The sequence below is a fragment of the Mesoplodon mirus genome, assembly GCF_964341445.2.
Source record: "Mesoplodon mirus genome assembly, chromosome: 4".
In the NCBI taxonomy this organism is placed as follows: Eukaryota; Metazoa; Chordata; class Mammalia; order Artiodactyla; family Ziphiidae; genus Mesoplodon; species Mesoplodon mirus.
Window position 1 is genome coordinate 181,007,694 of NC_138979.1, and position 27,427 is coordinate 181,035,120.

The following is a 27,427-nucleotide window of genomic DNA, read 5'->3' on the forward strand; positions in this document are numbered from 1 at the left end:
TGATGTTATGAGAAGTGACCTGAAGTTTCAATTCATATCTCATAATTTGGTGGGAAGGAGAAACTTTATACAGCTTCATTTTTAAATGGCAGCCAGTTGCTTTTAGACGGTGCCATTGAAAGATATCACATTTTAATCTTTTTTCTGTTGTCATCTTCATTTTGACACTTAGAAGTCTTAAAGAAACGTTTAGTGATATTCTAGTTAAAATGTCAGTCCCAATTTCTTTTCTAAATCTTGGCTATTACAGAGTTGGCAAAGTATTTTAGATTTGAAATATGTTAATAAAATTTTAGTTATGAGTTAAGGTATTTTCTTTAACAGAAATAGCTAGCTTTGGCTCGAGTGCAATGCCAAGGAAGTAGCTCCTTTATTTTGTTATAATGGAATCTTATTGGATTAGAAAAAGTATGAAATGAGCTCAAAGAGCCTTCATTGTAATGGGGCTTTCAGTATAATAGCCTGATTTATATAGGTTGATTCTCATTACTATAAGTTTAATAAGTTATTGCCTGAAGGAAAGCTTGAGAATTAAAGTTGATATGACATAGATTGAAACTGAATCAATCAGACTTTTATACTGATGATAATAAGCCAGGATTAGTCTTAGGAAAACCCCTTTCAGACCTGAATTGTGTTAATGAGCTACTCTAAAAGTTAGCCTTTGGAGAGTAACTTTACCAAACTTCCTTTCCTGAATTTCCATTTCTTTTTTCATTCTTGCACTGAGTTTGTTACTCCTGCTGAAGGCCTGTTCTCAGCCATGAGCTCTAAACATTCACAAGTGTCTGTCTAGCTCCCACTGCTGCAAGGAAAGGAACCACAGGTTATGGTGAAACTCAAGGCAATGAGTCCACAAATTAGAGATTTGGCATACCTTAGTGCATTGTTAGGTTTTACTTCTTAAGGGGTAATGACATGCCAAACCCTTGTATACCATTCTCTTCCAAGGCTGGGCTGTAAAGTATACTTACTTGTAACAAACAAGGCTAGCTTATTTTCAGGTTCTGATCCCAGTGCTATATACGTTGCTCTTTTGCTGTCCAGTATTCTTAACTGGCTGCGGCCTGACTCTTTGCATATTGCCTAATCAATCTTCCTATAAGTACTTTAACTAGGGATTCCTATGTTTCTGAACTGTAAGAAATCTGAGATATTAGAACTGTGCGTTTAGAGTAGTTCTCTTTAAACCTTAAGGAGCAAAATTAACTTCTCTGAGAGTGAGAGTATCTTGAATAAAAAAAAGTGAACATATTTTATGTATTTGCAGAAGGCATCTCCAGTAACAGAAACCTACATATTTTCACGAATTTTCTCTCAGTTAAGGTAGTAGACCTCATTTATCACTTCTAATGCTCCACTGACCCTGGAACTCCAGTTACACAGATATTCTGTCCAAAATAACTTTCTTCCCGTACTTCCTAAAAGGAAAGCAGCCCCAAAATTAGTTTAGAAATGTTAGCTTCCTTATTTGAAGTTTTTGCTACTTTTCAAAATTTTTCTCAGCTTCTCAATAAACAAGATAATATCAACATAAAATATCAAACAAGTATTAATCAATTTTAGACAAAGTTTACTGTATAAAAAGTCCACAAAATTATAAGATCTTTCTCACCACTCCAGATTTATTTAACAAGGCAGAACTCCCAACAGGCTGATATTTCTCATTTGTCAAATAGCTTTTTGTGAATATAAGAGTCTTTGCAAATAATTTTAACTGTTAATATCCCTTAAGAATATGAAACAAGTGTAGTTTAGTAAAGTTGATGGAAAACAATTCTTACTGAGCCTTATTTTCCTCTTGACTTTAAATTATCATGTGGGAAGTAAATTGTAGGGCTCCTTAGTTTGAAAATCATGAGAATCGGTGTCAGGAAAGGATACAGTTACATGGACAGTGCTTGTTTGCTCTGGGAGTTCCAGAACACTCTTCTTTGTGATAAGGTTGGTTTTCTGCCAGTTTTGATAATAGATAAAATTGTAATGAGAAACAGGAAAGGAATGGGATTTTGCCACTAATTGATTAAATCAGGTATTGAAATTTTATTATTCAGTAAATCTCAGAAATATCTTGTAGCCCTTTGGTGAAACAGTTAACATGGTTGCTGATCTTTACTTAAGAGAAAGCTTAATAGTGATGGAAATAAGGTTAACAATTTTTCTTAAACTTCTGCAAAGACTGAGCTGTATGTCTGATGTTGTATAGTTTATCACATGTAGAAATGGAACTTGAGAGAAATAAAGACTTACGGACTCTTCTGAGACTCTCTGAAACATTTTTGAAGAGTTTTACTTAATCTTAAACGTTTTTTTTTTTTTTTTTTTTTGTGGTACACGGGCCTCTCACTGTTGTGGCCTCTCCCGTTGCGGAGCACAGGCTCCGGACGCGCAGGCTCAGCGGCCATGGCTCACGGGCCCAGCCGCTCCACGGTATGTGGGATCTTCCCGGACCGGGGCACGAACCCGTGTCCCCTGCATCGGCAGGTGGACTCTCAACCACTGCGCCACCAGGGAAGCCCCTCTTAAACATATTTTATAAACTGAGGTATCAAAATCGTATTGTTTGGAAAGAAAATTGATTTATTAATCTTTTTTGAAGGTTCATTGAAAATTACTCAGTAATTTTAACTACTGCTTGTGCTAATGAACTCTTTTGTTTTAAGGAACCCAGTGACAATGGACCTCTTTTTACTGAATTAAAGTTCTACCAGCGAGCTGCCAAACCAGAACAAAGTAAGAAATACAGTACACATATGTTTGTGCTTTTAAATGAACACTGGTTTTGTTTTGTTTTGTTTAAGCCAAGACTAGAACATTGGATCTTATATTGTGATGTTTTGTTATTTTTTACTTCACAGATAAATTCTATTTAAATGAGATTTGTATGAAAGAATTTTGATCTCTTAACAGGTTTCTTATGATAAGATTTCACTTATATTGATAATATAGAGTTTATAAATAATATATGATTTAGGAAATATTGTTAAAAGTTGAGAATTAACCCTAATCCATGAGTATGCCTCAAGGATCTCCCAATCTGTTTTTGAGTGTTTTTCTAAATTCTGGAGACCATAACTTGCAGGGATTCCATCACTTATGAACTAGAAGACTATCAAGGGAGAGAGCAGGACCTCTTCTAGCTACCCTTGTCCTCCTGTCCTCCAATCCCCTTCTCACCTTCCGTCCCCTCTGAAAATCCACGGAATCTCCTGGTAGGATGGTATCAGGCTTGGGAATCTCTCGAGGGGCTTGTCTCTCCTCGAGCTTGATTTCCTGGTTGAGGACTTTTAGAATGAGGTAAAAAAACTTTTAGATAGGTGTAAAAAGTAAGTCTTTCTGTGGAAACAAGTAAACATTTACATAATTGGAGATATTAATTGTAATTGAATGTGGTTTGACTTTTTAAAAAATGTTTTTTGCAGGTTTTTCATTTTAAAGACAATGTTTAGGACAGCATAACACAATTTTGTGGGTTAATAAAAATGATTTCATTGTAAAGTACTGTTCATTTGTTAGGTACAATGTATTGTTCACTTTCTTTTTTTATGAATAAAGGTGAAATCTTATTGCATGTATATCTTAGGCATTCTGTTCTTGATTTTTCTGAGAAAAATTGCTGATATATAACAAAATTGAAATCACAAGCATGTGTTTTAATTTGTAGTTCAGAAATGGATTCGTACCCATAACCTGAAGTACTTGGGTGTCCCTAAGTATTGGGGGTCTGGTCTACATGACAAAAATGGAAAAAGGTAAAAATATGCATGTTTTGTTTTTCTCCTTCCTTTTTGATCATGCGCAGTTCAGTTGTTTAATCAACAATTATGTACTGAGCACCTACGTACAGTACTGCGTGGCCTTCACCTGGGCTGTGTGGAATGTATTCAACAGAGATGAACAAGGTGTTCTCTCTCGTCTGGGGGACTTGTACCGAGTGGAAGCAGCTGCCTGGAACCCAGCTGACAAGTAGGAACAAAGCCAACTGGCCTGCATTGTTTTTTTCCCTTAAAAATGAATAAGCAAACACACAGAAAATTCCATGTTATTTATGTAAAAGGGAGCCTGCAGGCTTCAATTTGGCATCTCCCGTTAGATACATAATCTGCCCACCTTTGTGAGGTTTCAGTCTAGCTGAAGAGAAAAAACAAAGCTGTATGAAACAACCAGACGCCAGTTAAGTGCCACATTGTGTGATGCTGACTCTTAACATGTCTTAGGAGTTCAGAATGGAGAGAATATTGCCGGCAGAGTTGAGTTGGAGAAAACCTCCAATGCTTTTGATGCATAATTGACACTTTAAAAATATTTAATGAATGAATGGAGCATCGTTCACCAATGCTGGTAGCTGAGGTTTGAAGAGTAGATTTAGTTGGAACTGGGGTGTATTGGTTAGGATGCTTTCAGCTGCAGGTAAAGATAAAACTGACTCAGCTCTCTTAAGTAATTGTCAAGTGCCCAGCTTCCTTTATCTTGCCCTTTTGCCCTCTTGGCTTTGTTCTCTATTAATTCTCCATTGTATGGTCTCAAGGTGGCTGCCCATTTCTGGGCTTCGCCTGCAGACACAGTACCCAACAGCAGAAAATGGGATTGCTTCTTGTGAGTTCCACTTCCCTGGCAGGGACACCTTTCCCAGGGGCCTCGTGGCAGACTTCCCCCCATGTCTTCTTGGTCAGAGTTTTATCGCTGCTCGTTCTTAAACCAGCCACTGGCAAGGTCAGAGTGATCACAGTGATGAGTGGGGGGAAAGGCTGAACCAGAGTGGCGTTCTGTCAGAGAAGAGGGAGCACAGAGGAGCTGCTGGGGGTGGGGGGCAGCCGGCGTCGTCCACCAGGAAGTTCTTGTCCTGGAACCCAGGCACCTCTGAGGGAGCGTGGGAGCTCCCTGGAATGACGAGAGAACATTTTGTTACATGTGGTTTTGCTGGGACAAGTTTCTACCGTTTTTAGAAATTTTCTGGAGAACTAGTATAGAGCAAGGGTTAAGTTAAGAGTCAGGATTCTAGAGGCAGACACTTGGCTTCAGATCTGTGCTTTGCCCCTTAAAATGTGCGTGACTGGGTAAGTTACTTCTTTTTGCCTCAATTTCCTCATCTGTGAAATAGAGTAACACCTATCCGCATAATAAGGGGTATTAAATGTAAAGCTCTTAGAATATGTGTGTTAGCTTTTACTCTCAAAGAGGTCTTTAATCCCTTAAATATTAAGAACTGCTGGGTTAAAAAATCACTGTAGAGAAGGAATAGCATCTCAAGTGGGGAGTAACATGAACACACAGTCAGAATAGGCTTCTGGCCTGCTGGCTGGCCTCTTGGCCCTCTTTCTTTTTTTTTTAATGAATTTTTTTTTCAGACATGACATTATTTTATGCATAATTGGCCATCTTTCTTTAACAAAGAAAGGGGGGACTTGCACACACATGAGAAAGAGAAGGAAATAACTTGGAGAGAGAGGCTGAGGCAGGTAATGAAGATGGGGAGGAAAGGGCTGTTTGGGGCCTGTGTGCAGTAGGTAGTTGGAAGCTACTGCACGTGGCACGTGTTTGAACAAAGGGACAGACACCCTCGAGGTACAGCTGACTCACCATTGACTTGTGACCTTACAACTCGGCCTGTGTCTTCTGTAACACAGAGTGCCTAGAAGTATTTCCTAAATGGGAACATTGATCACCTATAAGATATTGATTTACTTCTTAGGTTGAAGCTCTTAAAAATAATCATTTTAGTTCTCTTAGTTCTTTTTTTTTGGCTGTGCTGCACGTCTTGTGGGATCTTAGTTCCCCGACCAGGGATTGAACCTGGGGCCCCATGAGTGAAGGTGCCAAGACCTGACCACTGGACCGCCAGGGAATTCCCTCATTTAAGTGCTTACAAAAGTAAAAAAATAGAAAGTAAGGTTGTCCTTCCAGCCCTCCTCCCCTGCCAGAAATCCTTACTTTCCCCTGTAACTCATCTGAAGTGATATGAATATAAGTGCTTAGAACAATGTTAGGCTCATAAAAATGTTAGCTGCTATCATTATTAAATCATTTATACTGATTTATATATTCCCATTATTTGCATTGTTTTTTCCAAGTCCCCAGGAAAGTATACGTCAATGGTTTTACTTTAGAAGAGTTACTAAAAAGTAGCTTTCCTTTTAGTACTCAGTGGTAGACATATCCTTGCAGAAGAATGTGGTGAAAATTTATATGCAGTATTCAGAATCATGCTTCACTTGATGTGTATAATTTAGACCTGGTGAGGCGATTAAGGGATTGTTGAGAGCAGTGGTGGAGTGATCTGTGAATAAAAACAAAGGTCTACTTCATGTAATATATTAATAGATCTCTGGTTGAATTAACCAAGTGTGCTTTAGCTCCCTTTCAGAGTAACAGCAGAGATTGTATTCTTGTTACCTACATATTATTTCATAATAATTACACAATCACATCACTTATTTGTAAAAACAAATGTATACATTTGTCCTTGGTCTCATCCCTCAACCTCTCAAAACCTGTTGTACAGAGGAAATCAGGAAGTCAAAATCACTGTTCCCTCTAATATTTTAGAGGTCAGGGTACTGAAAATCTTACAAGAATGAAGACATTTTGCCACTGACTAATCCTGTGACTTTGGACAAATCAATTTACTGCTATAGACATTAATTATTTCATTAAAAGATAGAAAGATCTCTAATTCTCTTCCACTTCAAAAATAGGTAGAATCTTGAATTTTTTATTTCGTGTGTTGTCTTTTAAATGTTAGCTCTTCCTTCTTTTTTTTTTTTTTTTTTTTTTTCCGGTACGCAGGCCTCTCACTGTTGTGGCCTCTCCCATTGCAGAGCACAGGCTCCGGATGCGCAGGCTCAGTGGCCATGGCTCACAGGCCCAGCCGCTCCACGGCATGTGGGATCTTCCTGGACCAGGGCACGAACCCGTGTCCCCTATATCGGCAGGTGGACTCTCAACCACTGCGCCACCAGGGAAGCCCTGTTCTCTATTTTTAAGGCACATTTTAGCAGTATTAACATTCTGTTAAAATCAGGACTGTCAAGAGATGCTGTAACAATAGCTAAATGCAATAAAACTGCTTAAATGATGTAAAAGAATTGCATACTAAGTACTCAACAAATAAGATTTGGGGAACAGTAAATGTCCTGGAAAAACATGAAGATTTTTGGTTTTGCCACAGACCAACTCTGTCACCTTGGCCAAGTCACGTTTCTTCTTTGGGCTCCAATTTCCATAGGTGTGAGGCCTGCGTACCGCAAAAAAAATAAAAATAAAATAAAAATAACAGTCACAGGCAGGAAGCTAATATACAGAAACATAAATTAACATTAACTATGACAAAAGTTAGTGACATCAATCTTGCTCAGTTTATTTAATCTTTACTGTGAAGTGTCTGTTGTCTTCTCTCTGTGGTGTTTTCTTACATTGAATATTGTCTCGTAACTTGCTGAGACCATGAGGCCCATAAAGTAAAAGTCAAGACAGGAAAGCTCTCCCAGCTCTTGAGATTTCTAGTTGGAAGAACCTGTTTCAGATCTTTGTCTTTCCTTCCTTCTTTCTTTCCTTGTCTTGTCTTTCTACTTTCTTAGTAAACATTGCCTTGAAAAAAATTACTTTGAAAGGAGAGTACTCAGTGCAAAATAGGTTTTCCTGAGTTACATTTTGTTCATTGACTTTTCTTGTTTGTCTTTAGTTACAGGTTTATGATAATGGATCGCTTTGGGAGTGACCTTCAGAAAATATATGAAGCAAATGCCAAAAGGTTTTCTCGGAAAACTGTCTTGCAACTAAGCTTAAGAATTGTATGTGAGCTACATTCTTCTCGTTTTTAATCCAGTGAAGGCTAGTTGTGTTGAAGTTCGGTCCTCTGCTGGTTGGTGTTAGGTACTGCATTAATTTATTCTATATGATGCTTTTATAGCTGGATATTCTGGAATATATTCATGAGCATGAGTACGTACACGGAGATATCAAGGCCTCAAATCTTCTTCTCAGCTACAAGAATCCTGACCAGGTAGTTTTGTAACTTTAATTTTTACCGTTTAAAACCTGTTGTTTGAAAACAAATATGGTTGCTACGAACTTTTGAACCCATGCAGAAGTTTTACTTTTTCAGGTAGATATGGTAATAATAATATTTCTTCTTGACACTTTTATCTAGTTAACATTCTACATTTTTGATGCGATTTGTTGGCACTTTATCAAGTTGGCTATTTTGCCCTAAATATTAATATTCAGAAGAAGTACTTGTGATACAAAATGAATTTCAAATAGCTATTTGAGGGTGGAAGCTTAAAATTATATAGTGGACCAATGAATTATGTTTGCCTTTCTGCTTTGTCATTTTTTAAATTTCCTTTGTTCAAGAAATCCATCAAATGTAAGTGTTCTGTTACTTGGAGAATTTGGTCTTTAACGTGTTGATTATTGAAATCAGTTGATTTACAGAAATATCTTAGCTGTCTAAATTTTGTAGGGTTTGGAATTCAAGTGTGCATTTTTTAAGCCTATTACGTTCACTTTGTAATTTTCACTTTTTAAGGAAAGGAGAAAAGCTAATGTTATTATACCTTTATTTGGGTCAGTTTAGTTGGAGTAGAAGGATTTGTAATTTCCTTGAAGCTGATTCCATGATTTCGGTAAAAGTAAGTTTTCGTTGACATAGTTGGGCCACTGTATTTAATCCATTTCATGTGTGTTTTCTCACTTCTTACTTGATCTTGTATAAGAAAGGAATATTTAAGCATTTTAACTTAAATAAAGTGTATGTCGATATGCCATACTTTATTCTTCTTTGTCTCAGACCTAACTTTGACTTCCTCTTGCTTAGTTTTCCCTTTTTCCTTTGGCTCCCGTTTGTTTTCCGGTCATCTCATATATTTGCCTCCCCTTCCCCATCTCTGTTACAGTAGCTGTAAGGGATCTGTATATGCAGAGCAGAAGAAAGTTTCTGGTCTAGAGCAGGCTAATGGAGAAATCCTAAAGGCAATCACAAAATTTCCAGGCAACTTGTATTAGATGTGTTTAGGTTAAAAATAAGCAAACAAACGAACAAAACATAGCTTAGAAACCTGAATGGTAAGGATTCTATTAGTTGAAGTAGACTGGACTTGTATAATAAATACAAATATAATTTATTTCCATTTGCAGTTGACTAAAACATGCTGCCTTTTGTTTAGATGGAAGTATTTTTGCAGCTTGGTTATCCTTTGGGCATATGTTTTGGATGGGATAATTTTTCTAGTATTAGATGTATGTGTTAGATCCAGCCCCAAATTTTTACTTCAGTTCCCTCCTGTGACCAGATACATACATCTGTGAGACAGTTACCCAGAATTAGAGATGTAATATGTGGCTCTGGAATAGAGGAAAGCCAAATTTATTAGCTTTGTATGCTAATCAGATATACACATACATGCCCATAGAAAAGTGTATATATAATACTAAAATTTGGTTCTAATTATGAAGACTTGACTTTAATATATAATATTTAAATGTAGCTAAGAGCCTCATCTAAAAGTTCTTCAGATCATTGTTATAATCTGTGAAATATTTTTTTTTTTTTTTTTTTTTTTGCGGTACGCGGGCCTCTCACTGTTGTGGCCTCTCCCGTTGTGGAGCACAGGCTCCAGACGTGCAGGCTCAGCGGCCATGGCTCACGGGCCCAGCCGCTCTGCAGCATGTGGGATCCTCCCAGACCGGGGCACGAACCCGTGTCCCCTGCATCGGCAGGCGGACTCTCAACCACTGCGCCACCAGGGAAGCCCTCTGTGAAATATTTTTATGAAGTGAATTGATATTTGATTATTTTATAAGTGAAGACAGAGGGGAATAACTACCATAGCATGTATCAACTAAGTTAGGAGTCTTACAGTCAGCGTGTAGCAGTTGTATTGCAACAAGTATTGATGGTTTACTCTGTGCTCAGTTTTGTTTTAGATACTGTAAGGAAAAGTGTAAGATTTATAATCCTTGCTCAAATTGAGGAGACAAGATTATTTACAGGTGTAACACATACTTGTCTAAAGAAGTCAGATGATATCTGCACGCTAGCTACATGGTCATTTAACGTTTTTCTTTAAAAAGTCTTTCAGAATTAAGTGCTTACTGTTGTTTGCGTTTTGGATCTAACTTGTTTGGGGTGCTGTAGTATGGCCTTGTGGATGAATCTACCCTCAAGTGACAGTATTCTGTTTCTGGGCTTTAAAGGAGTATATGTGTAGTCATTTTGCCTTTAATTTGTCTTGGTGTTTGGATATTTATAGGTGTACTTGGTAGATTATGGCCTTGCTTATCGGTACTGCCCAGAAGGAATTCATAAAGAATACAAAGAAGACCCCAAAAAATGTCACGATGGCACGATTGAATTCACCAGCATCGATGCGCACAACGGTGTGGGTACGTCAGTGGCACCTGAACAAGAGATACATTGCCAGTGCTTTCAACTGAATTCCTACACAGTTCTTCTGCAGTAAACACTTAGACAATAAATCAGAACTGAAGAGGCAGGATAGGATGGGGGAAGAAGGGAGAGCCTAGGCTCCTACATTTGTGCAATGTGAGGGCACCTGTGTTCCCTGCCTGTCTTCCTCCCACCCTTCAAAGATCACCAGGGTTTCAGTAGCAGAGGTAGTTCAGTCAGCTGCAATAAGGCTTTCTTTTGCTTTTATTTAGCTTAATTGGAATGTTGAGGTTTTTCCCCCCTAAAAGTCTGTAAGTTTCTTATGCAGCTACAACTTTGTAACAGGTAGACTCTTATTTTGTCACCTATTAAGTTGGCCTGTTTCTTCAGCAGTCGTTTCTTTTTCTTCTGTACCCAACACTGTGGAGGAGCTAAAATCCCCAGTTCTCTGGGCTTCTTAATAGCTTATAGCATTTTTAATATCTTCACATTTTCCAAGGGCACTATTTAATGTGTCATTGTTTTATAATTTATTTCCTAGGCTAATAGTCTCAGTGTGAAACCGTAGAGTTTGCCAATTTGGGTTTTAAAGTAAATTATTAGTTGGAGGTAAATTATTTCTTTTATACTGCCCAGTATTCGATGCTTTTTTCAAAATGGAGTCAAGATTTGATGATGAAAAACAAGACTGTAGAGTTGACCCTTTTACATTATTCCTTTAGATATACCTGAAATTCTACCTTAAACATTGTTTCAGTGTGCTGAATCTGCTTCTTTTGTTTCACAGCCCCATCAAGACGTGGTGACTTGGAAATCCTTGGTTATTGCATGATCCAGTGGCTTAGTGGCCATCTTCCTTGGGAGGATAATTTGAAAGATCCCAACTATGTTAGAGATTCCAAAATTAGGTAAAGGAAAACTGATAATAAATTATTTTGGGCAAAATCATGATAAGGCAGATGTTTAGTCAGAACTTCTTGATGACTATAGTTTTAACTGATACTAGTGTAGAAATAAGAAAGTACTTGTTAAACAGTAAGATTCCTTGGTCTTTTGAGTTTATTTTAGAAGAATGTCCATAAGCATATTTAGGATGTAGCACAATGCTGCTTAATGTGCTTTTTACCGTTACTAAATATTAATAACTTTCCACGGCATCAAGCTTCAAACAGTGACTCAGCCTTTAATTTTTAACAGATACAGAGAAAATATCGCAGGTTTGATGGACAAATGTTTTCCTGAGAAGAACAAGCCAGGTAAGAAAAGACATCTTGAATGTTCGTAGGGATCTTGTTTTCTGCAAGAAAAAAAGTCTTGAGGTCTGTGGAATATCCCTTAATGTAGGAGCTTAGGCATTGTTAAGTGTCATCTTGCACTGCAGCCTGCACTCCTGAAACAGGCACGTCCCTTTCCACAGGTGGGCCTTATTCAGTTATTATGCAGTGCTTTCAGTAATGGAACCGAATTTCATTCAGTAATTCAACTATTTCTTTTATTGAGGCTTTATTGTGTGCGAAGGATCATTCTAGGCACTAGGGATACACCAGTGAACAAAATAAATAAAACTTCCTATCCTCATGAAGCTCTAGTGGGGAAAGGTAGACAGTAAACAAATGAGTGAATTCACAGTATATTGCATGGTTAGTACTGTGGCAGAAAGAAGAAAGCAGCGAGTAGAGTTAGGGGGTGTGGGGATGGGTTGGGGAGTGAAGCGAGGAGGTGGACTGGAATTGTAAATAGGGTGGCCAGGGGTGGCCTCACTGAGGAGATGACAATTGAATAGTTGTAGGAAGGAGATAGGGAGCGAGCTCAGGGGCAGTCTGGGGAAGAGCGTTTCCAGGCAGAAGGAACGTGAGTGCCAGGTGTACTTGAGGGATGCCTGCTTTTAAGCCATCATAGGGCTTTGGCTTTTACTTTGAGCAGGAGCACGTGAGGTTTGGAGGAGAAGAGGGACGTGAATTGTCTGTCTTTAAGGGAACTCTCTCCAACTGCTGTTTTGAAGATCGACTGCTAGGGAAGCAAGGCCGGGTACAAACAGGAGCTGGTAGGAGGCTACTGCCATAATCCAGGCAAGGGAAGTAGCGGTGCAGGTAGTGAGGAGTGGTCGGTGTGGATATATTTCGAAGCCTTTTCAAGCCTTTGCTCAGTTATCTCCTTTTCAGGGAGGTCTACCCTGACCTTATGCCTTTTAAACTTTCAACCTACCAACCACATCTAGAAATAGAATGTTATAGGCTTTTTCAGAAACACCCCCTGGGGCCTCCTGCCAATCACGAGCCTCTCCCACTGGCCTAATGAATCACTAGCCTAACTTCCAACACTAAGGATTTGTTTTTGAACTATATAGAAATGGAATCATAGAGTGAACAAAATAGATAGTTTCATGAGGGCAGGGATTTTTAACGTTCTGGTTTCTATTGGAGTTCTTTGTCTTTCACTCAGTATTGCATTTGTGAAATTAATTCCCACTGTTGCATTTTTGGATGTTTTTATTTACTTTTTAACTTTATTGAGGAATAACTGAAAAATATAATTGTATAACATGATGATTTGATATACAGGCATACCTCGTTTTATCGCTGTTCACTTTATTGCACTTTGTCGATACTGTGTTTTTTACACATTGAAGGTTTGTGGCAACCCTGAGTCAAGCAAGTCTGTTGGTGCCATTTTTCCAACAGCATTTGTTCACTTCCTGTCTGTGTCACATTTTGGTAATTCTCACAATATTTCAAACGGTTTCATTATTATTCTATTTATTATGGTCATTTGTGATCAGTGATCTTTGATGTTACTCTTGCAAAAAAATTCTGACTCACTGAAGCTCAGACGATGGTTGGCATTTTTTTTTAGCAATAAAGTGTTTTTTAATTAAGGTACCTACATTTTTTTAGACATCATGTTATTTCATACCTAACAGGCTACAGTATAGTGTAAACATAACTTTTATATCCACTGGGGAACAAAAAAAAATTAAAGTGACTTGCTTTATTGTGATACTTTATTGCGGTGGTCTGGAACTGAACCTGCAATGTCTGTGAGGTGTGCCTGCCTGTACATACACACTGGAGAATGATTACCAAGATCGACATAATTTAATACATCTATCACCTTGCATAGTTAACAGAGTTAACAGCAGCCTTTCTTGAAAAGACCAGCCTTTCCCTGTGATGCCGCCTTTGTGTTAAATCAGGTGTGGATTTGTGAGTCTGTTTCTGGGCTCTTTCATTGTTCTTTTTTTCTCTTCTTGGACCCCACTGTCTTAATTACTGTAGCTTTATCTTAAGTCTTGATACATGGTAGTTTAAGTCCTCTAACACTGTTTCTTCTTTATACTTGACTTCACTGTTTTGCTTGATCATTTGTATATCTGTGTACATTTTAGAATCACCTTGTCAGTTCTGTACACATCCTGTCCCTCTGCAATTTGCTGGAATTCTGAGTGGGATTGCATGGACTCTGTGGGCTAACTGGGGAGCATTGGCATCTTTATACTATTGATACTTTATGTCTTCTGTTTAATTTGGTCTCAGTTTCTGTGTTATCTATGTTTTATAGTTTTAATCTGGAAAAAATCTTGCCCATCTTTCATTATAATTGTTACTAGGTATTTGATGCTATTGTTAAGTGATACATTTTTATTAAAATTTATTTTTCTAATTGCTTGTTGGTAGTATATAGAAGTAAAATAGATTTCTAAATATTTACCTTATATCCTGTGACCTTGTTAAATTTACATATTGGTTCTAGAAGTTTTTTTATAGATTCCTTAGGATTTTCTGCATACACTGTCATGTTCATGAATAAACTGTTTTACATCTTCCATTCCACTCGTGATGCCTTCTGTTTCTTTTCTTGCCTTGCTGTACCGGCTAAAAACTACAGGACTTTCAGGCCGAATGGGAGTGGTGCAAGTGGACTTCCTTGCCATTTCCTTCTCTCATCAGGGAAGTGTTCAGTATTTTACCATAGTTGGTGATATTTGCTTTAGGTTTTCTATAGATCCCCTTTTTCAGATTAAGAAAGTTGAAGGGAGGGATTTTTGTTTCTTTTTTCTCATCTACCCAGGTATTTAGAATCATGCCTGGCATGTGGTGGGTGCTTAATGAGTACCTGAACGAATGAATGTGTATATACGTGTGTGTGTGTGTGTAGCACTGACATGATCTCTTGATTTATTGGATGTGGGGTGTGGGAAAAGGATTCTTGGCTTGAGGTGCTGGAAGGATGGAATTTTCAGTAACTAAGACAGGGAAAACCACAGGGAGAACAGGTTTTAGGGGTTGGTCAGGAGTTTGGATTTGCATTTGTTGGGATTTGATATGAGTCAGTGGAAATCAGTGGACATACAAGTCTGGAGAGCAGTGGAAAGGCTGGGCTGGGGATATAACATGTATGAGTCATTAGCCTAAAGATGGATTTTTAGATGGATGTTGAAAAGTGTTGATCTTGACTAGTAAGATTTCTTTTTATGGGTTTGGTTCTGCCTCAGTGTACAGTAAACCTTTCATCATTCAGAAGTCGATTTTTCTCTTATGGGAAAACCGGGCCTTGCTTCTTTTTTCTTTTTTTCAAGCTGTTTTTCATATGTTTTATTTCTTATTTACGCAAAGAATGCAGCTGTCTTCTGTGGCAGAAAAAAAAATACTGGCTATGATATTTATTGTATACTTAAGCACATTTTACTTTATAATCTTTATTCTAGGTCCTTTTAAAAAATAGCTTTAAAACTACAGCAATTATTTTTTTGTATATAGTTAAATGTTAAGCATGTCTTCTGTCTTACTATCACAATTAAAAAATGTTTTTTACATTGTTTCTCAAAATACATTTTTTATTTGACTTATCTGACAATTCTTGAATTCAGAAGCATACTTTCCATTGAAGAAGTGATTGAAAAAAACATGTTTAACAAGCTATACATTTGCCTTCTAATTTTAGTATAACCATGTATCATTTTCTTAGAAAGGTACGTTGTACTTAGGACAAAAAATGACAAAATGATTGTGTTATTCTTTTAGATGAAATTGCTAAGTACATGGAAACAGTGAAGTTACTGGATTATGCCGAAAAACCTCTTTATCAAAAGTTACGAGGTATTCTTTTGCAAGGACTGAAAGCTATAGGAAGTCAGGAGGACAGCAAGCTGGACCTCAGTGTCGTGGAGAATGGAAGTTTGAAAGCAAAGACAATAACAAAGGTGAGCTTTGTTACTGAATTTTCCTTTGGGCGTCCTGGGACTATAATTGCAGCAAGTATTAATTTTAGGTAAGAGAACCAGTAACTCAGTCAAGAAACTAATAACAGATTGCCACGCAATTAAATATTTATCATCATTACATACAAGCAAACTCTTTATGATATGGAAAAATCTGTAGAGGGTGGTAGAAAAATGAATATTTATGTGTTTCTTATGTCCAGGAGCAAGTTAGGAAATTCCTAAAGAGATTCTAACTCAGGATACTAATGTCTGGCAGAGGGATTTCGGCAGGGCACTCAATCCACAGTCTGTGTGTTCTTTTCTCCTGCGTCACCCCTTAGGGTTGATCTTGTCTTTCACTTTTTCCTTGTTCATTGGTGTGGTCCAAGTATTTACTATTTGAAAATCGGTTTTGAAAAATTACCATTTGAAAATTACATTTGAAAGTTTCCTTGTTTGTTGTCGTGTTGTGTTTCCCATTGGAACATTATTTTGCTCTTTACAGAAATCTCATTATGTAAAGCTGTGTATCTGTATATAAGGGAATTAGTTTTTTGGAAAGAAATGTTAAATAATAAACTTCATGGTAGAAATATTGCACAGGCATGTAAATAACTCCTGGTATCACTTTAAAATTTAGATTTTGAAGGTATACATCAACTTATTGGTTATTTTTAATAATTATTGATCAACTTAATTTTGTTTTTTTTTTGTTTTTTTTTTTTTTTGCGATACGCGGGCCTCTCACTGTTGTGGCCTCTCCCGTTGCGGAGCACAGGCTCCGGATGCGCAGGCTCAGTGGCCATGGCTCATGGGCCCAGCCGCTCCACGGCATGTGGTATCTTCCCTGACCGGGGCACGAACCCGTGTCCCCTGCATCGGCAGGCGGACTCTCAACCACTGCACCACCAGGGAAGCCCTTAATTTCCTTTTTAATCTGGAATTGTTTACTAAAATGTGCCAGTTGCTTTTATATGGGAAAGGAAAACTGCTTTTAGAAGAAAAATATTTTTTTACATTATTGACTGTTCTAATTGTCGTTAACTCTGTAAATTCCAGTAGATTCCTTTGGAAATCTTATATTCCAAACTATGAGATAAAGAGTTAAAAACAGATTTTCTCCCTTTAAAGTAAGAAGCAGCATATTAAAAGAACTTACAAAGGAGATAGGAATTTTGACATTGGATCATTAATTTGACTTTTTTGCCTAATAGTAGATCTCTTTGTAATTTCATCACAGAATCTGAAATTATACATATGTATCTATATATGCATCTTTCTGCTTTCATAAATTTTGTCTTAATTGCACCTGATCCATTTTTGTGGTCAACAACCGTGTGGAAAGCCATATCCAGCTTTAAGTGAAGAGGATAAATGGAAGGCTGAGTGGAATTCTTCAGTAAGGTGGTAAACTTACAGTTTGCATGCACATATAAACATACAGCATGCCTCTTCTTGCTCAGGACAGATTTTTGTACGTTAATATTTATAGCTGGCTTCTGTAGTATTTTTCTCTAAAATTTTGCTGATTGAAAAGTAAAGATCTCTGTTGAGGTAAGAACTTGTCCAGTACCATTCCCCTTTCCTTTGCAAGTCACTGTTGTTTGTACCTACATGCTACAGAAAATTTGGTCTCTGCGGGTTGGCTGACTTTACAGCTGAATAGGTCAGTCTGCTGCGGAGCTAACATCTGTGACCTTATAATTCTCTTGTGTCCTTGGGTAGTTCAGAAAGCTGGAAATTTCTTGTTAGATCATCCCCTACATGTATAAAGCTTCATTTAGGGGTAGAAAATGAATAAAAAACTGAACTGTTAGATTTCCTTCATTAGTTTGCTGCTTTTTTCCCCCTCAGAGCTGATATAGGACTGTTTTTGTATTAAAAAGAAATTAATAAAAGTTAAGATTAGGTAAGATCATGAAGCTCCTTGATAATCATGTGTAACTGTAGGTGAGTTGTTAATTTTGTTGGCCTTTTTTTTTGTTTGTAAAGTGAAAGAGTTGGACCAGAGCAGTTTTTTTTTTTAAGCTTTCTTTCTTTTTCTTTTTAAAGCATCAGAACATTTTCTTCAAATAAATTGTAAATACGCCACATCTAAAACAGATAAGAGCAGAGCTCCATCCAACTTTTCAGTCTGGGGGCTCCCAACAAGAGAAAGCTCTCTTCTTTGAGAAATTAGTATTCCTTCTCTTTTTTAGGAAGGAGTATATAGTTGAGATTCTTTTTTTGCTCTGGTTACTAGGAAGTGCAGAGCTAAATATAATGCTTCATCATAGAAACTGGATTAATCCTTATAATTGCATACTTGCTCCTTCTTTTCCTCTGTCATAATTTTTTAAAACTTAAAAAAAAAGTGTATGTTCTTTGTATTTAGGACACTCATATCTCTGAAAGGGATAAGTTTAACCAATTCAATATATATTTCTCTTTATATTCCTAAGAGATAAGGTAAAAAACCTATAAGAATTGATCGACACGTAATGAAGCAAGCCTTCTATCCATTTTCTTACAGCCATGCTTGATTATGGTATAGTAAATTTGGAAACTATCATGAAATATGAATGTATCCACTTTGAACTGTTTTTATTCTCAATAACCTAAGAGTATTATTTAAAGCACAGAATTTGGGGATGACATAATCTGAAGCAGAAAGACACTAAGTATCACCGTGCCCTTAAAAATCATTGTTAAGTAAATAATAAATACCTGCTGGCACTCAGCCTGGAACATGGTACAAAGAGTTGAAGAGGAGCAGAGAAAGGTCTTCCAACGCACATCAGTGGCCTGCAGCTCCTCTGGTGGACAACTTCCTATCCTTTGAGATGATCACACCTAATGCAGTATTAAATTTATACCATGTAGCCTATAGTTAAGGTCAGATTGCCCCAAATATACCATCTAAATTTGGTGAAGATCTGTCTAGCTGTTTTTGTGTGATAGAATGATAGAAACTATTTTCATTATGTAAATTTAGATTGTTGCAGTTGATACATTTCTTTCTGGTTTTTTTTTTTTTTTTTTTTTTTTTTTTTGCGCTATGCGGGCCTCTCACTGTTGTGGCCTGTCCCGCAGCGGAGCACAGCCTCCGGATGCGCAGGCTCAGCGGCCATGGCCCACAGGCCCAGCCGCTCCACGGCACATGGGATCCTCCTGGACCGGGGCACGAACCCGTGTCCCCTGCATCGGCAGGCGGGCTCCCAACCACTGCGCCACCAGGGAAGCCCTCCTTCTGTTTTTTAATGGTAGTTTAGCCTTAGTTCTGTATCCTAGTGGATTCAGTGTTTACTAAGAATTCCTTTCCTTAGATACCCCATTATTGAGTTCTTTATTTTGAATCTTGTCTTATTTGGTTGGATTTTGTCAAGTAATTTCTTCCCTAAATTTTCGAGTGAGATTATGACATATGTACAGAAAAGTGCACAAATTAATTGTGGAATTTGAACTTCACAAAGTGAACGTATGCCTTTAGACGTCACCCAAATCAAAATATGGATCATTGCAGGAACCCCAGAAACCTTTCTCATGCCCTACTCCCAGCTATTACCCCTTCAGTAAGAGTCACCAATTTTATGACTTCTAACACCATAAATTAGTTTTGCTATTAAAGAAAAACAGTAGTAGCACCATACGTTTTGTACGCTTTTGTGTCTGTCTTTCGTTCATTTGTATTTATTTTTCTTTTTGAATTTTATTTATTTTTTTTATACAGGAGGTTCTTATTAGCTATCTATTTTATAAATATTGACGTATACGTGTCAATCCCAATCTCCCAATTCATCACTCCACCACCCCCTCCCACGCCGCTTTCCCCCCTTGGTGTCCATACGTTTGTTCTCCACATCTCTGTCTCTATTTCTGCCTTGCATTTCTGAATTTTCTTGCTGTCACAAGTAACAAAAGTCTTTTGTTTCTTTATTCCTCTGTAGTACTCCATTATATGACTATATCATGATTCATTTATCCCTTCTGCTCTTGGTAGGTGTTTGCATTGTTTCCAGTTTTTGGTGATTGCAATAATACTGTTAAGCACACTCTTATAAATTCTTTTAGGAAACATATATAATTATTTCAAGTTTGGTGTATACCTAGTAGAATTCCTGGGGCGTAGGGTTTACGTATGCTTAGTAGCTTTAGTAGATACCGCCAAGCAATTTGCCCAGTTTACTCTCCCACAGCAGCTTATGAGAGTTCCAGTTGCTCACTGACACTAGCTATTGCATTATGTTTAATTTCATCTATTTTGGTAGATGTTTACTAGTATTTCTTTATGGTTTTAATTTGATCTCCTTGAGAATATTGATTTTGAGCACCTTTTCATAGCCTGTCAGTCTTGATTATCCTTTTTTTGTGAGGTGCATTTCAAGTCTTTTGTCCATTAAAAAAAATTTGGGTTGTCTGCTTTCCTTTGATTTGCAGAGTTAAGCACTTTGTATATATATACAATTATATGTATTGCACATATTTTTTTTACAGTCTGTGGTTTATCTTTTCACTCTCTTAATATGGTATCTTTTGATGAAGAGAAGTTCTTCACTTCAGTTAATCAGAATTTATCAGGTTTTTGTTTGTTTATGGCTAGTGCTTTGTGTATTCTATTTTAGGAAAATTTTGTCCACCTCAAGATCATGAAGACAATCTTTTGTCAAGAAATTTTATCTTTTTCATTTAGGTCTACAGTTTAACAGAAATTGATTTTGCGCATGGTGTGAGTCGGTGTTTATTTACCCCCTGTGGATATCTAGTTGATCTGAACTATTTATTGAAAAGATTATAATGTCCCCACAACATGTAGCTGGTGTTCAGGTAACCATATGTGTTTGGGTCTGTTTCTGGACCCTCTGTTCTGTGCCATCGGCCTGCTCATCTGTATTTGGGTCAATGCCACACTGTTTGAACTACTGGCTTCATAATGATATTTGATAGTATAAATTCTCCAACTTTATTCTTCGTTAAGATTGTCTTTGCTGTTTTTGGCCCTTTGACTTGACATATAAATTTTAGAATCAGCTTATTAATTTCCACAAAAATTCTTCTGGGATTTTGATTGAGATTGCACTGACTGTCATTTTGGGAAAAACTGACATCTTCACAGTATTCTTTTCTGTTCCATGAATATGGTATACCCCTATATTTATTTAGGTTCTTTCATTTATCTCAGTGATGTTTGTAGTTGTCTCTCACTATATAGAGATCATATACATCTTCCATGTCTAACTGCTTAATTCTTAGTCTATTTCTTTTTATTCTCTGTAATCATCCCACACCTTTCCTTCATTTCATTTAGTTGTCAGCTCAGTCTGCTGTTTTTCAATGTTTCTAATATACTTATAAGTTCTATAATGATTATTTTTCTATTTATTAGCTATGCATTTCCTTGTTTATCTCTGGGTTTTTAAAAATTATCATTTCTCATTTCCTCAATTTTTTAAATCTTTTTTTTAAGCCCTAATGCATTTTATAAAATTTTCTTTTTGAGGGGAGGACTTTGTTTTCTTTCAGAGTGGAGTCTTCAGCTATTTTTTGCATGTTATGATCTGGGAGGGCACCATACCACAAGTGCCTCAGGTGATTCTAACGTAGATGAAAGACAGGGATGGCATCCTTGGCTGCATATTAAAATCAACTGGGAGCTTTTATAAATCCCATTGTCTGGATTGCACCCCAGACCAATTAAATCAAAAGCTTTGGGGGTGGACCTGAGCCTCAGGATTTTTAGGTGATTACATTGTGCAGACATAGTTGAGAACCACTGCAAACCAAAATTTGAGTTACCTTGGAATTCTAGCTTCTATGTAGAAAACAACCCTTTTGCAAATAGGCAAAGCAGATATTGGACATTTAAGTCTAAAAGACTTTAAATAATAGTACGTATCAACCACATGACCAGTGTATGTATGTAGGCAATTATTCACACATGCCATGTTGCGATCTTTATTGTAAGAGATATAGAAGGAAATTTGGCATCATATAAATGCCTTGAATGGTACCCAGGGGGATTTATTTTTTGACATAACAAAAAGATATGCTTATAAGATATGTTCAAAACTTAGATCACAAAGGACAGTATTAGAGCAGGATTCCCTTTTTCTTTGATATCATGACTAGTTTTTAGGAATTATGTTAAACATTTGTGTGAGTTTCTGTTTAATAAGTGATACATTTCTTTAAAGCTGTCTTTCTGTGGAAATAATGTTATCTATCTTGCTCATAAGATTGTTGTGTGGGTTAAATGAGATTTAGAAAGTGCTTAGAACAGTGCTGAACACATAATAAGTCATCAGTAAATGTTAACTGCAATATTGTTAATGCTGTTGTTTCACTGACTTTACATTTTCTCAAGTCTTTCTGGTTTCTTGATGTCAAGAAAATAGCAGAACATTTTCATTTGAATCTTTTGAACTAAGATCATACATCCTTAAAAATTCAGTTTATGAAATAGAGTATATTGGGCAGATGTGAATGAAGACTGGCTTACATTCACTTGGTGAGTATGTGTGTTCAAATTGATTGTTTTGAATAGTAAATGATGGGGAATTGGTAAAAGTTGATTTTGCAACAAAGACAAGATGGTAATTACTGTGAAATAAAGGTTCCAAAATGCAGCTCCATAACTTACTCATATTAAAAATGGATAAATCACATTAATGAGTTTGAAGTTAATATTTTTTCTTGAAGCTGTTGATTGGTACTAAAGGACCATAGGTAGTTGACATAAAGCAGAGGACTTCTGAGTGCCAGAGAATTCTGTGTTCACTGTTTTCTACCTATGTGTTTAGGAAGTATGTATTTTGTGGCCATAGCCTTATTGGGGGGAGGTCAGGCAGTCTGTTTTTAATAGGAACTCTAATGTAGCCTGGTTTATTTTGTAAGAAACTTGCTCAAGTGTGGCTTGAGAGCATTTAATTCCCCACTAGTACATACATAGGGTTTGGTTTTCATTGAAATATGTATTTTTATAAATATTGGCCTCTTTATTTTGCAGTGTTATAGCTTCAGAGTCTTGGTGCTTTTAATCCTTAAGTTTGAAAATTCTCCAGGGGACTTGATGGTGCTCGGTGCTGGTAATAGGATGTCAACCCTTTAAACTTTAGGTTATCATTGAACATTTATGTATTGATAGTGTTCTGTAGTCTGTCAATATTAAATTATTTTACATATACTTTACAGCACTGATACGAGATACATCTGCTTACAAATGATGAAAGTGAAATTCAGAAGAGGTTAGATGACTTGTCCAGGGCCATGCAACCATTAATTATTATTATGCATTTACATAGCTTTTTTCCTCAGAGGAGCTCAAGGCACTTAAAAATCTCCTAGTGATTTTAAGTATAAAATATTAAAGACAGTTAAACCATAACCAGCTACTCATTTGCCTCTCCCCATAAGTTGCCCTTGAAATAACCTTAACTTTGCTAAAAAGTTTGACATTAATGGTGCAGGTCATGGAACCTTCAGAGGAAAATAAGCGTGAAGAAGTGTCATATTAATTCCAGTATCAAGAGAATACAGTGACACATTAGTCCTTAGACCTTTGTTTATTGAATCTCTGGAAACACCTCTCAGTTGTTAAGTGACTACAGGTTTGATTGTATTGGAAGTTTCGTGGTCCTTGTGATATGAATGATATTAGAGTCACGAAAGGCCACTGTTGCCAACTTTGGAAGATGGATTCACTGTTTTCAGAAGTGCTGTTGGGAGACCTTTCCAGTCTGTGATTGCCATTATTATATGAAAATTCGATGAGAGTAAGTTCTCAGTCATGTAGTACTCCTGAAGATCATGTGATCAGTTCAACTTTTTTTTCAGCCCATTATCTCCTCAGTGGCTGTGTTTTTTTTTCTAGGAGGATGGGTGACGGTAGGGCTGTAAAGCAGCTTGTTTCTAGATCCTCAGTAGGCCCGACTTCAGAAGGGACACACATTCGCTCCAGATAAGCAAGTAGACAAATATGCCTATTTTGTGAAAGCAGTGCTTTTGCTAAAAAGTGTGCTGCCCATGGAGCAAGCAGTCAATTCTGCTTGCCACCTAGATGCAGTTTTTTTTCATTTGTTTATTTATTCTGACAGAGTATACAAATGCATCGGTATCATTTGCTAACTCATGAGTTAGCAATAATCTTTGGTGCACCATTTTCAGATAATGACAGCAAATTCTTCGTTCTTCATGGCATAAGAGTGGGATAGCTTGAACTAGTGAAGGACATAGATATTCCACATTTTGTTAGTCATGCTTTTTTTTTATTTTGCTAAACCCGCAGACCTGCTAATAAATGATAAAATTACTCGAGTAATATGTTAATTATTAACTACCTTCAGAATAGATAATTAGAAATGTGGACAGGAGAGATATCTAAATTTAAACAAAAAACAAAATCAGGGTTTGGCCATGCAGTCATGCCTGTGTTACATTTACAGATGGATTGATATTTCACAGAGTGAAATCCCATGTGTGTGGGATTACATTGGTCACTTACTCAAAAAGACTCATTTATGGAACTCTGAAGTGACTTCTTATAGGGCTTACATAAATGCAAACAGTTTTAGAATTTTAACTTGTGTGTGCTTAATGTTTTTATAAAAGCTAAAATTACTCTTTTGCTTTAACGATTTGTTAGTGTCTGTTTTTCTCCATGAGAATGAAGCCTGAAACAGTGCCCAGCACACAGTAGGTGCTTAGAGAATACACGATGGGATTCCTACCTCTGTTCCGATAGAATCAGGGCTACTGTGGAAGGAAATTGTAGTGTGCGTTATTCTTATCGCAGCCTTTACCATGGAAACTTGTTTAAAATAATAAATCACTTCAGTGTATCGTAACAGTTTTCTAGACCATTCTTCAAATTCATCTCTCATTTAAGTCACTTACTCATTTCCTGACCCACTTCCCATCTTTTCATCTGTTCTCTTTTTAGTTGTGTCTGACCTTTTCCTGCTTTTTCTCAAAACCTTTCTGTAATTACTTAATGTCCATTTAAACATTACACAGTTTTTGAGGGGCTTTTGGTACAACACGTAGTCCGCTCTTTATTACTACAATCGTAGTGGACTAGTTGCTCGGCAGGTGCAGACCCCTAGATATTTGTGTATGTGTAAGGTACATAGTAGCACGTGGGGAAAACCCCAGTCCTTGCCCTGCAGGAGCGTCCAGGGTGGGAGAGAAGGAAAGTAGAGTGTGGCCCTGGGCTTGCCAAGTACACATGTATGTATGTGTGCGCCAGCTCTCTAGGAAGGGATGCGTTACAACGAAAGTACCACCGCTGGAAACTGCCACTTCACACCGAAAAGTCCCGTGGTTCTGTGGAAGGAAGTTCTAATAAGAACCAAGAGCCCTTAGCTCTTGTCTTCTCACCACCACCAGCTAGAAACACTGAGCAGCTTCTCCCAGCTTTCTTTTGTCCCCAGCCTCAGTGTTTTCTGTCTAGATAGGGAAGTTTAACTAAAATCCACTGGTTTTGTAAATATTGTGGTGTAGCACATACGTTTCTTTACCTTCATAGAAGATATGTCCTTTTTCTTTTTAGTTACCACTGAGTAACAAATATTCTATTTTTGGTTACTATTAAGGAATGTAATAGTAATTTTTAAAGGGTATACATTTGCATGATGATTTCAGTGCCCTTAATCAAATAAGTCCAATAAGATTAACTACTGCGTATTGCAGTCTCATGTTTGTGTTTAGAGTTCTTTGTTCTTTGACACACACACGTGCAGTACCATTTAAACATTTTAGGCTGTACTGTCTACGTTTCTATAATGAACATTCATGACTTTTGTAATAAGGGGGAAAAAACCAACAACAGTTCTTCAGTACTCATCTCCTTTGATGCAAGCATGAATCTGATTGGCTTCTCTTAGATGCTGTTGAAAGCATTTAGAGGGTATCTTTGGGTGTTTGAGTTGGGATGTGAAGAATTGTCTTTGGTTTTTGTCTCTGGAGACTTTTATTCTCTTTTCCATTAAAACAGCTTTAAGTCTATAACTAGTCTCCAGTCAGTGTTTAGATTGTTAGTAAATTATCAGTCCGATGCATCTAGCTGATTTGTCTTCCTGTTTCTAAATTGGAAGTGAGAAGCTGCTAATTAACTAAGTTTTAGCCTAGCATATCTGAGCACTGTAAAAATACAATATGTAATATATACACTAATGCCCTTTAAAATAAACCTAGTTTTCAAAGATATTTTAGCCATGCTGAATTAAAAGAAAACTCTATCCTAACTTTATGAATTATTCTTGTGTGTCATGCAGTATTTTGATTTCATTTATAAATGTAAATAAAGGCACCTGTGAGACCTGGTATGGCATATGACAAAATCAGAGATTAATGCACTTTGTGAAGCCATTTTCTGTTTAAAGAGAACCAAACTATGCACTATTTGAAGCCCCAAAAGTTGTCAAATAACAAAATGAAGCATTTGGTGATATTAGTAGAAAGAGGCTGGCAGCAAATTGTTTGGAATTTTACTCATCACCTTATGCAATGAATAACAGACTTAGATATTCTTTAACTTGAAGGTTGTTGTTAATTGGTCTTAGTCTGTAGACTGTTGGTCCTTTCTATCCAAACTATTGATATATACATTGTCAGAAAAGTTGGGCAAGAGATACCCAACTGAAGTGTGGATTAATGAAATTCAGTGCTTTCCCCAGTACATACTGCTGAAATACAGGTGTTTCTTTTGTTGGTTGAATACTGTCTGATTTTCATTCCTATGTAATTTACCTGCACGGAGATTAAGAAAGCTCCTTTTTATTAAATAAGCTTGAAAACAAGATGAATGCACTAGGTTCTTAGGTAGAACATATTGGATAGCTCCCTTTATAATGAGCATTTAAAAATCTGCCCTCCTAAAGCTGGAAAATGCATTCTCTCCTGTATGGAAAGCAATATAGTACTGAAATATTCCTCCTTAATTTTGGTCCGAGCGAACAAAAGTGTCTGTGTTTATTCCTGCCTAATGCATCACAAATCTGCTGACATGCTAACCTTGGAGTCTTGGCTGGCGTTAATCAGGCCTGTGCACCGGCAGGAAAGATGTACCTAATGCACTCCATCAGTGCAGTTTGCATATGGAAGTTCTCACAGGGGAGCTGCCCTGTGCCAGCTGAGGGTTACCTGCCCACTGCAGTTATTGTATGTAATTATCGAACCAATCTGTTCAGCCCAGCAGGGTTTAGATAGTAATCATGAAGCAACACTTTGGAAAAGAAAGATGTAAGGCACTCTCCCCTTCTCTCATCAGTTATATGAAGTTACAGCCACTCTTCCAGCTATTTTTGAGAAGTAATACCTCCATGTACAAATCTGCTAAATGAATGCCTTTGAAAGTTTTTTAAGGTTTAGTCAAGATGTTATGTTTATATGTGTGAAGCATTTTCTTCAGGACCATGATGAGAATCTCTGAGGTTTAATCTTTCCACAGCCACCGTAAGAATATTTTGAAACAGTGGGATTAACTGTAATACATAGATAATAACAGTTCTGACCATTCGGGGGTTTTAACATAACACGGCTTGAGTAGAGTCGTGCTTTCCCACGTAGTTCTCTTTGGAACAGAACCCATGGTTGCCATTAGGCAAAAGAGCAATGTCCTGTCAGCAGACATTATACCCTTTTATAGCTGTGCACAAAATGGCCCGAAGTGAGGAAAATTCTTAGGCAAAGTGTAACTTAATATTGTTAGGAAAATATAAATGAGGACATTCTGATGTGCCGTGAATCTGTGAAATTTGGGAAGTATCAGATGATTTCCTAAGTGCTACAGACTTATTTTAGGCAACCTAGAGAAGTAATGAATTCTGATGTAGATTTTAACACATTAAAATTTGAGATTACAT

General features: G+C 37.1%; 1 protein-coding gene across 6 annotated transcripts in view; it reads left to right on the forward strand.

Annotated features, from left to right (window-relative positions):
- Positions 1 to 27,427, forward strand: part of VRK1 (VRK serine/threonine kinase 1) — a 95,347-nt gene that overhangs the window by 42,986 nt on the left and 24,934 nt on the right. For 5 of the 6 annotated variants that reach the window (XM_082619727.1, XM_082619723.1, XM_082619722.1 and 2 more), the window contains 8 exons: positions 2,664 to 2,733; positions 3,665 to 3,752; positions 7,682 to 7,790; positions 7,910 to 8,002; positions 10,254 to 10,386; positions 11,178 to 11,298; positions 11,588 to 11,646; positions 15,412 to 15,590. In XM_082619727.1, the coding sequence (XP_082475853.1) occupies positions 2,664 to 2,733; positions 3,665 to 3,752; positions 7,682 to 7,790; positions 7,910 to 8,002; positions 10,254 to 10,386; positions 11,178 to 11,298; positions 11,588 to 11,646; positions 15,412 to 15,590 (852 nt within the window). The remainder of the gene's footprint in view (positions 1 to 2,663; positions 2,734 to 3,664; positions 3,753 to 7,681; positions 7,791 to 7,909; positions 8,003 to 10,253; positions 10,387 to 11,177; positions 11,299 to 11,587; positions 11,647 to 15,411; positions 15,591 to 27,427) is intronic. The other variant, XM_082619725.1, reaches the window with a different exon arrangement.